Source organism: Watersipora subatra, chromosome 6 (genome assembly GCF_963576615.1).
Source record: "Watersipora subatra chromosome 6, tzWatSuba1.1, whole genome shotgun sequence".
NCBI lineage: Eukaryota > Metazoa > Bryozoa > Gymnolaemata > Cheilostomatida > Watersiporidae > Watersipora > Watersipora subatra.
Window position 1 is genome coordinate 59,275,588 of NC_088713.1, and position 13,070 is coordinate 59,288,657.

At 34.5% G+C, this 13,070-nt stretch overlaps 2 protein-coding genes across 2 annotated transcripts in view; one reads left to right on the forward strand and one right to left on the reverse strand.

The window, feature by feature from the left end:
* LOC137398962 (MAM and LDL-receptor class A domain-containing protein 1-like) overlaps positions 1-4,852 on the forward strand; it is a 30,027-nt gene extending 25,175 nt beyond the window's left edge. Inside the window, exons 11-15 of the mRNA XM_068085128.1 lie at positions 1,545-1,588; positions 2,904-2,937; positions 3,282-3,357; positions 4,480-4,541; positions 4,653-4,852. Of these exons, the coding sequence (XP_067941229.1) occupies positions 1,545-1,588; positions 2,904-2,937; positions 3,282-3,357; positions 4,480-4,541; positions 4,653-4,852 (416 nt within the window). The remainder of the gene's footprint in view (positions 1-1,544; positions 1,589-2,903; positions 2,938-3,281; positions 3,358-4,479; positions 4,542-4,652) is intronic.
* Positions 4,853-4,948: 96 nt separating this feature from the next.
* LOC137398960 (outer dense fiber protein 2-like) overlaps positions 4,949-13,070 on the reverse strand; it is a 57,313-nt gene continuing 49,191 nt past the window's right edge. The window contains exons 17-21 of the mRNA XM_068085124.1: positions 11,417-11,464; positions 8,919-9,006; positions 6,206-6,445; positions 5,463-5,678; positions 4,949-5,408 (exon numbers count right to left, since the gene is read on the reverse strand). Coding sequence (XP_067941225.1) covers positions 5,502-5,678; positions 6,206-6,445; positions 8,919-9,006; positions 11,417-11,464 — 553 coding nt within the window. The 3' untranslated portion in view covers positions 4,949-5,408; positions 5,463-5,501. The remainder of the gene's footprint in view (positions 5,409-5,462; positions 5,679-6,205; positions 6,446-8,918; positions 9,007-11,416; positions 11,465-13,070) is intronic.

Sequence of the window (13,070 nt, forward strand, 5' to 3'; positions counted from 1 at the left end):
TTTTATCGAACAATAGCACCACCGGGAGTCATTATTTATATGTTGTAAGTAATAATAATGTTATAATAATAGTAATAAATTGTCTGACTCAGATACGCTTATGGTCGTATGCTGATTCCGCAACACATTTGTGGCATTTTTATGGCATCAACTGATGTAAAACTCTCTGCTGATTAATTTGGTATCAACATATTTTCTATAGATCATGTGGTTTAAAACTTATGACAATTTATACGCGCCCTTGTCAAATAACAGGTTTTACTGAACATGATTTTATATTCTAATAAAAAAATTGATTCAGTAGCAAAAGAGTTAAAATTCATTTTCTCTTTAGCTGATAAATTATAATATTAATTAAAAGTTGATACTGCAAAGCAATAAATTTCTCATCTTTAACTTTAACATCCATTATTAAATTCTAAAGTTTACTTTCTTAGACAAATGAAAAAAGAATTAGCATTTATAGGTTTTTAATAGCTGCTATTTTAGTTTCAACTAATAAAAGTAAAGCAACTCCCTGAAACAATATACTGTATATCAACATTTTTACTGAGGTTTTATTTAAATAGTTAAAAAATTTGTTACTACTTTTGGACCAAAAAGGCCTCCACAGTAAAATTGAAAAGTATATTGTTAAAAGAAAGTAAGTAAATGCCCATTTACTAAATTGCGATCAATGTTTCATGTAAGTAATATTATATATATATTATATAATGTTAATTATGCTGCCAGTTCTTGGCAGCACTATTGGTAAACGAATAGTTTCAATTGTGAGTCTGTGATCTATCAGTAGATCTAAGTTTTGCTTTTCACTGTGAGCTATTCAATAATATTAATATATAATAATATTAATTATTACAAAGAAGTATATATTTAAAATATTATAAATATTATATAAATACAATATTAATACTATTCAACTATTTAAACTAGTACTATAATACAAATATAGTATTAATACTATTTGAAGATAATATTACTATAATACAAATATAATATTAATACTATACAAATATAATATTAATATTATACAAATTGTACAACACAATATATTAATATTATGTTAACATAATATTAATATATTATGTTAACAAGTATTTTACGCAAATTGAAAATACTTTTCAATTTTACTGTGCAGGCCTTTTTGGTCCAAAAGTAGTAACAAATTTTTTAACTATTTAAATAATAGTTAATAACATAATATTAATATATTATGTTAACATAACTATAATATATATATAATATAAGATGTTAACATTTTATTGCAATGGTTAAAAAGTAAGCGGCTTAATTTTTACTCAAAAACTTTAAATGCACAAACATTAAATATACAAATAATTATCAGTATTTTAGTTTTATGACTTTTCTGTAAACATCTGTTGATCAAATGATTTAAATATTTCATGATTATTTTTACTTAGTATTTATTTTTATTTTTTATTTAGTTTTACTTTTAACATTGCGTAAAATACTTGTGGTTTTAATCTTGCTAACAAAGATTAGCTGAGTCACACATTTTAAAATAATAAGATACTTTATTGTAGCAATACCAGATGGGGCAACTCTAAAAAGTCTTCCAAGTGCTGAGGTAAGCCATTGCTTTTATAGTCAGTATATATGTTATGGGTAGGACAACTCCAACATCTATATTCCTGAGTACCAAAAATAGACTAGTTACTTGAATGTATCAGTTCTGCTGTCTGTAACATAGTGTCTGTATTAGTTGACATAAACCTTATAACGGCATCGCTGCCAATCTTAGTACTGATATTCATCTTAATTTTAATCTGCACATGTCGCCATTTTTAATTTGAAGTTGAAAATGATCTGAAAACTGAGTGTTTTGATTTTGAATTTTTTTAAAACTAAAATGTTTTCCTGAAAGTCACAATCAAGGGAAATCAGTGACAAGAATAAAGGATTACCACTGGATATAAGCGTGTCAACATTTTTCAAGGAAAGATAACTTTAAACTTTTGAATTCTTCAGGGCTCACACAAAAATAAACTCTATTTTAATATGTGCAATATGTTTTTACATGTATGTTTAAAAAAAATTGCTTATTGGGGATTTTAGTCTTAGACCCAGTAACATTGTAAGCTGCACACACTCCAACAGTTATTGAGATGTGCATTTTTAATAAAAGAAACATTCCAGAACACTAATATAATTTATTAAAAATAACAACACTATTGTGAGCTCATCAGTTTATACTTAGTTGGTTTTTACAAAATGCAGACGTGAAACGGAATTATAAAATTTTAGAAACAGACATTCTTCACGTGGTGACAACTTCTATGTCTTTACACATTGACTCTATAATACCAACAACATCACTCAGTGCCTGTCTTGTAATCTTTAGTGTAATAACAGTTGTGTCTGTCTGTCTGTCTGTCCATCTGTTCGTTCGAAGCCAGGGAATAAGGTTAGAAAAAAGATAGCGTCATACAGGATTTTAACTCATGACATTTGGCTTGGCAGACGATAATTCTAACACCAATCAACCACTATTGGCATCATGAAGAAATTATACAAATATGATTGTGAGACGCTGCATTTTATCATCACTCCTGACATCTCTGATGGCACACTGGGCTGCCATTGTACCAGTTCTTACGAAAATGACTAAAGTGTTAAAGTAATTTTGAGAGATTCTGGGAAACGCTGTAAAATTCTGAGCTCATCTAAATTATATACCTAATTATACATTATATATATAATGTTTTTATAGACTTTGAATGAACTTTACATGTATTCTATGTCTTGTTTGTTATTCATATAATGTACATAAATGCACCTACATGTAATGTTGAAATTCTAGCTGATGATTTTACAATAAGTTGCTTTGTCACATTCAATGCTTCCTGTTACTGAAACTCTCTCACTCGGCGTTCTGTTTGCAGGAAGCACCTGCTGACACCAAATGGACTGTTATAGGTAAGATTACTCCTTGCTTCTTTCTGCTGTCTAACTATCTAAACATTGGGCAATATGAGTCAGTATGCGGGTTAAAGTATGCATAGCGCCTCTGTGTTACGCGCAATGTCACTAAAGCTTGCTCTCGGGCTCTTATTTGTAGGTTTATCAATATGTATACTTGCTTACTCAACTTAGTCAATGACAACTATATTACCTGCCATTGTTTACAAGCCGTTTTGCAGTACCCGTGCAACGCTGGGCATTAGGCTAGTGGTTAATAAATCAAGCAAGGTTCAAAAGATCAAATTGCATTTGGTATAGCTTTGATTACACGTATAATTTTACATCCTGACATTTTTCAGGCATTGTTTTCACTCTGGCTGCCTTGCTACTGGTTGCTGTGGTGTTGATTGTGAAATGGAAAAAGCCTTCATGTCGGTGAGTGAATGTTACACACACCTTCAGTAGATAGCTAAGTAAAACACTTGCTAATAGCTTGTTCCTAATGTTGTTAGAAAGAACACTTGCCGACACTTGGCATGGACAGGTTAGTGCAAAGAGACCCTAAGTTAGCTTGTTTTAATGTTAAGGTTGGTTTTGTACTTGCTTTATCAACTGAAATGAACATGTTTACTTTCTTGTTCGTATATTTTAATGTTTCATTAAAACTATAAATTGTTATATTTTATAGAATACAGCCTAAGTAACATAGCAGGGGTTCGCAGCCATGACAGCAAAATACTTTTTTGTTTATGTGAAAATGAGAGATACATAGGCTATGCGCCCGCAAAAAATGCTTTCGAAATAAGTTGAACATGACTAAGGCTAGTTTTGGGAAAGTTGGCAAAACATATTCCATCCTGTGAGGTTCGAACCCAGCCCGGAATACCGCTGTGTGCACTAATCATTTGCCTCCAAGATTTTAGAATAATTGTGCATATTCTTATTTTGTGTTTATATTTTAGTGGTAACCAGAGTACAACTGCAAAAGCAAACAGTTCTCTGTAAATAAAGCAAGTCATGTGCTATATACAAAAAAGCTAGTTGTCTGCTCATGCTGTGATCGCTCTGAACTGCCAGGATACTAGTAATTAGAAACTGAACGTAATTTTGAATACTTGTTTGTGGCGTGTAATTGTTCTAGCTGATCCTAAATTGATTGAAGGATAGGCTGGAACAAATCGTTGAAAAATAAAACGGCGGATTTATTGAAATACCTATATTTCCGTTGAATAAAGGTATTAGCTGATGTATCTACTAAAACTCAGTTAGGCAAATAATTATAAATAAAACATGCAATAATAAATACGAATGCCATTTATCTAAGAATGTGCTGGAACACCACTACGAGTGCTCTGATGTTTAACAAGCTACAGGAGACAAATTTGAAGTTATTATCTCTCACAAGATAACTTTTTTCCTATAAATGGAATCGAATGAGTCCGAAGCATTGAGATTATTTTTACAAAAGTCATGCCAAACCGATTTAGAAACGTCTTGAAAAAACTTGTTCGAATTCACCTCAACTTGAGCTGGTAGATTTCAATTTTTATGTTTTAGATGCTGTGGAAAAAGAACACACATGAACACAAATGCAGGCATGAAATATGAGTTGGGTGCAAGTAAGTAGCATTGAAACTGAATGTGTTAGGGGCGTACCACCCTACCACCCCTACTCCGAGGAAATAATTTGTATAATACAATCTAGATTGACATTCCTGGTTTACTTGTAGACCTAGATGACAGCGAATATGACAGTATCGATATGTACGAGTCTGAAAAGTACGAGCCAGTTGCAGTTAAACAGAAAGGCGAATATTACACAGAATCTATGAAATCTAGGGCGCTGCCTTTGCTTCCGGGAGAAGAGAAGACAACTAACACATATGTGATGGCTGATGAGCCATCAGACTATATCGAGGTGATAGAATGAGCCAATAGATTTAGAAACAATCATAGCATTTGCAAAAAAGCTCGTAACAGCTCAAGTACCTTGGTTGAAGGGTTTTGCGATTGTGACCTTTTTAGATATAGCATATTATATTATATTTTTCTACACCGCATGCAAATAATGTAAAAGCTTTGTCCCTCTAAAACCTTTTGTCACAACTAACAAACATTTTTGAAAATTTCAAACATGCAAATATAACCAAATTTTAAATATAAAAATCAAAATGCAAGTGATATTATAAGGAAGACAACTCCTAATTTCCACAAAGTGTCATGGAGCCACATCTGTAACATCAAGAAACAGCTATACGAGTGTAAAGTGTAAAATACAGAATGAGTAATTTGATAGATTGTGAGCAGGCAAATCAGCTGAAAGAGTCAAGACTCCTCACGAAGAAACTGCGAGCGGCTTGAAAGAGATAGAAGCAAAAGCATCACCTTTTCATGGACGGAAATATGAACTAGAAACAGGCCATGCAGATTAATAATAGTAGTCAGGTTAACGAGTCTATGTTAACGAGTCTATGTTAACGAGTCTATGTTAACGAGTCTATGTTAACGAGTCTATGTTAACGAGTCTATGTTAACGAGTCTGTCTCAATTCTCTGTTGATACGACTGTTGACTTGTCGGCTAAAAATGTGGTTGTCTGAGAGAAGTAGCTCCATCACGGAGAGTGCTGCTAGCTCTTACAGGACTAATAGGGGACGAAACGCTAACGTCCCCCATAACGCTTGCATAGGATGACTTTAGAAACTGAACGTAATTTTGCATGCTTCTGTTTGTGGCGTGTGATTGTTCCAGCCGATCCTAAAATGGTTTAAATGAAACAATAAAAAGGCGGATTTATAGAAATACCTCTACTTCAATTGAATAGAGGTATTAGCTCATGTATCTATTAAAACTTATTAGGCCTTAATTAAATATGATATCATGCTGGCCTTCAAATCACATTCTGGGACATGAAAAACTGTAAAATAATCAAAAAATTATATGTTATTAAATTAAAAAATCCAAATACTACCAATTATATTAAATGCTGCATGATACCAGATGTTAAATTTATAATTCTACTGAATTATGGAGCATTTGTAACTAAAAGGCTTGAAAAAAAAAACAATTATGTGTAGCGGTAATCCATAACGCTGTTATGGTTAATCAATCAAATAGTAGGCACTCCCATGACTTCTAGCCACAAGCTACATTTAGAATTTTTGTGTTTTTCCAAAACTTCACACTTGGGGTGAAAGTTAAAAAAACAAAACCCAATATGACAGCGATGTGTGATCAATATGTAGAAATGAAACTCCGTCTATAAAACCCTTTTAAATACCAACCTTTAGATCGTAGAGTTTGGAATTGAATTTCCTCTCTAATTCTTCTTTCTCTCTACGGGCTTTGGCAGCCTCCACCCGAGAGTTGGTTAATTGCTCATCCATGTCCCTCAGTCTATCCTGTAGGGCTCTCTCTTTGTATGCCGACTTGTCCCTCACATCTTCGGTGAGTCGCCGAGAATCGGCGAGAGAGGCTTCCAGCTGCCGAGCTAGAGTAGAGTTCTCATTGTCCCTTTCTTCCAACTAGAAAAAAGAAAAACTCGCTTACATTCACTGCATTTCCATGCTTAGCATGTGTTCGGAGTTGCTTCCACTGCGAATAATAAAAACGGTAAAATCCGAATGCATTTGATGCCATTTCGCTTCAATAAATTAATGTAAAGACATTCACTGTGAGACTACGATTCAACATCATCGAAATGCTTACTGCTGATGGATCTGAATCAGTAACACTTGGCTAAGCTCTCCCTAGTGGAAATAAAATATTTCAGCATAGCGATATACAGCGATCAGGCATCCTGGTTTAGTTTGTGCAACTAGTTGACTACACAAGAATTGAGAAGTGACCGTGACCCAAAAGCGAGTCTTCGTCGGCAACGGGCTACTCCAAACCCATTCAAAGCATGAAAGTGCAGTGATAATATTATTGTGCCACAGACAATACACCAAAAAAAAAAACTAGTGTTACATGTATGCTACAAATTGTTTATCTTCATAGTGCTCATGTAAATGGTTTCAAACGTCGCATATTTAATTATTTGAAGCGATTCAAACCTCCGATTCAAAGGGGGGTATTTTTGAAACTATTGTATCAACAACGAAGTACTGCGTATGATGTAAACATCAATATTCGTATTATTGCATAAATCTTTGCAATCGGAGGTTGGATTTTCATCGTCTTCATTGGTGACGTCTTTACAGCATCCCTACACAGCTCTGTTTTCAACACACGCGTCTTGAAATATTATCTCCGAAATAAAAAATATTAACTCCGAATTTGAAAAAGAAATTTCCTACACGTTTTGACATTGGCATTTGACACATTTAAATAATGTCAGCCGCGATATAAAATATGCGCCTGGCTGCAGCTAAAAGTGCAACAGGCTAATATAAAAAACACAGTGTTGTGTGACCATTTCTTTGTGGCATGCAAACTCGTCAGCTACGAACAATTGGGAGATGTACGACCACTCCTGCGTATCATGTAAATTCGTCCTCATTCCTACGATCAAACCCACAACTTCGAAGCTCCAAAATTCGTAGCATGTAACACTAGCGAATGATACATCAAAGAGCTATCCCAACAAGCACTAAAACATTCAAAAAATGGTTCACGCTATATCGCCGTATAACGGCGTTTTCTTGGTGTCACCGTCGATTATGTGAGCCATAAACCAATGGCATCGACGAAACAAAGCGGATATGTTGAGAAACTTTGCAGCTGTCGAACTTTCCTGATATTTCGCTAAGCGTCGACGACCCCCTGTACAATGTGAACCATTTCGGCGATAGTAATTCGTGGTTGCTGATAGCATGATTTATTGATTTCTTTTATGATAGTCGCTGCGGAACTAGTATTTGAGTTACGCATGCGAAAACAAAGTTATTTTTTGCGAAAAGTTGAAAAGCAAAATGAGAACACTCCGTCAAAGTCTTTCTAGATGCAAACATGGCTGGGTTTGTGATAGTGTAAACATGGTTATCATCGGCAATCGGTAAAGTATTGTGGCATTAACGTGAACGGGTTTGTGATAGAGTGAACACTGTTATCATCAATGATCACTGAAGTATTGTGGCATCAATACCGAGTTACAGTGATATAGTGAGAATCAGCCTTTAGTCTTGCTTATAGAAAAATAATTTGTGAGTTATGAGACAGTCAAACTGATAAGGTGGGCTCGGTCCTACCAATCACGCGACAAGAAAATACGTAAAGATTTTGGTTGCTTGGCAGTTTGAAGGTCGTTTATTTGGAGGTGGCCTGATTGGTTGGCTGTTTGAAGTCTGTCAATCAGTTTGTCTTGACAAACTGTTGTTTTTGCGGAGTTGTTCCCCCGTTGAGCGGCCGAGCAACACAACAGCTTGTCACAAGACGTACTGCACCTGATGCATCAGCTGCACTGAAAGGGAATTGTTCTCTTCCGTCTATGCGGCTTGGTTGCGATGTTATGTCGGTCGCTCCATTGGTAATCATAACGAATTTTGCCCAAAAATTTATGTAGAAAAAATAAGATGTCAACGTTTAACCAGTGACCAGTCTCTGTGGTAAACTTTAGTAGAACCTGAGAACTTAGGCAACGACAGCGACTAAACATTTCGTTATTTGTGTGCTCAGTCAGTTTTATTTCTATTTTTGTATCAGTCAGTTTTATTTGTTCTTATGGATTTTACTTTCAATTTATTTTATTCTTAAATTCTACTAACGTTTACAACAGAAACTGGTTTTTGGTTAAACGTTGTAATCTTATTTTTTCTACATAAACTTTTGCACGAAAATTCGTTATGATTACCAATGGAGCGACCGACATAACATTGCAGCCATGCCGCATAGACGGAAGAGAACAACTCCCTTTCAGTGCAGCTGATGCATCAGGTGCAGTACGTCTTGTGACAAGCTGTTGTGTTGCTCGCCCGCTCGACGGGGGAACAACTTCGCAAAAACAACAGTTTGTCAAGACAGCCTAGTAATATATAGGTTGGCCAGACTAGACCTTACCTTATAGTTGGCCTTAGATAACGCCTCCTCCTTATGTGACAGGCTGATCATCAGCTCTGTGTTCTTTGTTTCTGCATCCTTCAAGCGCCTGTATTTATACAATCATGTATACAACTTGTATAGTTTAATATACGGCGCGTAAAGTCAAGTATACAACTTGTATAGTTTAATATACGGCGTGTACAGTCATGTATACAACTTGTATAGTTTAGTACAGTCATATATACAACTTGTATAGTTTAATATATGGCGTGTACAGTCATGTATACAACTTGTATAGTTTAGTATACAGCGTGTACAGTTATGTATACAACTTGTATAGTTTAGTATATGGTGTGTACAGTCATGTATACAACTTGTATAGTTTAGTATACGATGTGTACAGTCATGTATACAACTTGTATAATTTAATATACGCCGTGTACAGTCATGTATACAACTTGTATAGTTTAGTATACGGTGTGTACAGTCATGTATACAACTTGTTTAGTTGAGTATATGCCATGTACAGCCATGTATACAACTTGTATAGTGTAGAATCTTGCATACATTATGAACAGCTGAATATATAACATGTACAAACATTCATACAAAATTTTTAGTTGATCATACAGAATGTATAATCAACATAATAATAAATCAACATATAACAGACAACACTATATGCATACAACACGACCGGTTTCTGAGACAGATTGGTTAACGGGTCTAACCGCTGCCTACAACCACCTCAACATACTAATTTTCCAACCTGCGACATTCAAATGAAGACAATGTTTTATTCTACATTGGAAGCAATTTTCAAAGTATGACATTGGAATGTTCCAGAATCATCAGTTTCGTAAGTGAATAAGAACGTGAGAATTGAAAAGAAATAAGGAAATCGATGCTACCGATAAAAATCTTAGAGCAGAGCAATGTTATAATACCGAAGCAAATCGTCTGCCAGACAAAAATTCGCTATCAACACAAATAAAAACCTCTCATCTGCTAAAATCATTAAAATATTTGTATTATACTACCTGTCATATTATACAGACATATAATATTATACATATTATATACAGATTATATTATTATTCATATTACTACAAGTATAGAAACGGTTTCAAACACCATCACGGGATCATTGGATGAAATGTGAGAGTTTATCCTTTTGGATCACTCAGGCTTATGATTATTAATTATTGATGAGCAATATATATAAATCTCAATGTTAGTCCAACATTCAGTCGGTCTAGCTATAGTTATTAAAATCTTGGAATGACGAATCCGTATCGCAGAAGATTTGATCTCGGAACCTCCGGTTCTGCAGACCACTAGTTAACCAGTTGAGCTACGTGAGATGAGGTAAATTGGATGATATAAGCCACTATCTAGCTTAAAATACGCATAGCGACTGCGTGACAGCCCAACATCCTTAAAGCTTGCTCTCACTGCTTTTATTACTAAGTTCAGCAATATGGATACTAGCTTGCTCAAATTTGCCATTGGCAACGTGCCAGGCTAATGGCAAGCAACTACATTACATGCCACTGTTTATAAGCTGTTTACATTCCGCTAGTGAGAAACTAAAGCAAGACACCACTAAAATAATCAATTGATAATTCATTGATAACCTATGGATAATTCATTGATAACCTATGGATAGTCTATTTATAATCTATTAACTAAATCCCGACCATCATTTTTACCAATAGCACAGATTTTTTGTAAAGAAAACTGTGGTATCAGCTATGGGTATGTTTAACAGTCATATCTAGTAGTAACCGTCTTTTTCCCTAAACATAATTCAATAAGTCACTTAAATAGCTTGCCTGTACAACTGACACACCTCGACCGGTGTAGAACATCTTGCATTTTGCTATGTCGTAAAAATGACAGATGATACAGTCAAAACCTCAAATACAATAGTTTGTTTTGAATATGATAGACTAAATAAAATAATGCAGTGTGATCATTCGTATGGTCTGCCATGCTGTAGAGCGAAGTTCAAATATGTACAGTCAAAGCCCTAAACAAAGCTATACAGCAAAAGTCTAAAAATCATACACATGATGAGGAACATAAATATGAAGAAAGAAAAATTAACGAAATTGAAGCAATAAAAAGCAAGATCGAAGAAGACAGAGAGCCATGCACAACCGACATGCATATAAAGGGGGGTTCCATCAATTCCCACAACCGCTTCCAGAATCTCAACTATAATCAGCCAGCCCACCCACATTGACATCTCGCGGGCATTCCATTAACCTGGGGGTAGATTGTGCTTACGAAACAGCACAGCCACTGACAACATGCCACAGCCAATTAAGGTACATAAATTTGGAAACAAAATTATGTCGTAGATTTCTAATAAAATTACAAATCCCATTGACCTCTGACACATGAGCAACATAATCAATGATCTCTTCAAGGCGACCAAAAAAGGTGGCAGCATTATTAGCATTGAACCAGCAGCCCAGGGTGTAGCACAGCGCAGGCATAGATTGACTTACTGTCCAAGTGAAGTAGAAAAGATGGAGTCACCTAAATCTGAAGTGGCGCTATAACAACATGCCTAAGAAGTGTTAGTAGTGCGGCACTGTAATAACATGAGTAACACAGAAAAGTCAGTTGATTTCAAAAGCTTTGCAGAGAGAACTAAGATTCTACCTAGATGGCTTCACGACAGCATAGAATAGTTGAGGTGCAGTTATGATCAACTACAAGCACAAACTAATTCTTTGGTGGAGAGATGTCTTCCAAATATAAACGATCAACATAATTACTCCATTGAGAAAACAACTACAGTAATAACAACACGCGCTCGATATAATCACTTCATTGGGTAGGCAACTGCACTAATAACAATATACGTTCGATATAATTACTTTATACTACTTATGTATGTGAATCATAAAAAGACAGCTAATAGTTTTAAAATGTTCATAGAGGGAAAGCAGATCTTTTTACTGCCAAAGTAACAAATTCCATTCATATTTTGAATAAAATGCCACCGAAATGGAAAAGTGAAATGATTTGATGAAAGAATACAGTAAACACTTCTACGACGTAACTAATTCGTTTAGAGACTGTTTATGTTAGAGTTTTGCATTATACAAACAGTGAGATACATTTAAATCGCATAATCCATTCTAAGATATTTCCAAAATCGCCCCTTTAGCAAAAAAAGGAAAAGACTAAATTTACCTTCCTAATCTAATGACTGTATAGTAACTACGATATTATTGGTTTGCATCAACAACTGTTCTCCTTTTTCTTATCATTTTCACTTGGTTTAGGGCACATGATTATGATAATTTTACAATTTATGGGGGCGCACACATCCAATGTCATTTTAAATCAATTTTTTCCTTTTTTCACAGAAAGCTACAAAGAAAAAAATTTGTGTATGTATAAAATAAAGTGAAAAAAATATAATAAACATCCTTATACATGATTTTCTCATCAAAGTGCGGCTTTCTCCCAAAGTATGGCAAGAGAAAAAAAAGTGCCTTAAAAATAATATTTTTATGGCTAACTATAAGACTCTCATTACCTAAATCAGATTTGAGAAATTGCCCCGATTTGACGTTATATATAATTTATGTAAGTTGATTAGAATTTCTCACGTAATAAAAAAAACTTTACATAAACTCTTTAAGAAAAATGGAATTTATGTAAAAGTAGATTTATGCTATAGGAGCGTCTACTGTAAAATAGTTAAACTGAATCTGTCAAGCTGTGAGGCAACAACACAGAGGGAGAGTCATGCAACATGATGGACTGCTAGATCTTAGGCTAGGCATCTCTATTTGACTTAATGAAGACTTGGATAACACTTTAATTTGAAATATTTTTTCCTCTTAGATAAAAATCTTCAAACTAATTAATCTTTTGAAAATATCTATTCTAAAAGTCTTTTGTGCTGATTTTAGACTTACTCTTTCAATTTCCATAGAGTTCCATGTGTTTCAGAGGCACATGCATAGCAATTAGATACGTGACCTCTAAGACTGAATACTTGTATACCATAGGGTAACTTCAGCAATACCACAAATTCTTCTAGTCATGCTTCTATATACATGACTGGAAGCGGACCGTCATGTGAGTATCCCCTAAATGTAGGAGATCTAAACACACCTTTAAGATAAACCAAAGTTAGGATGA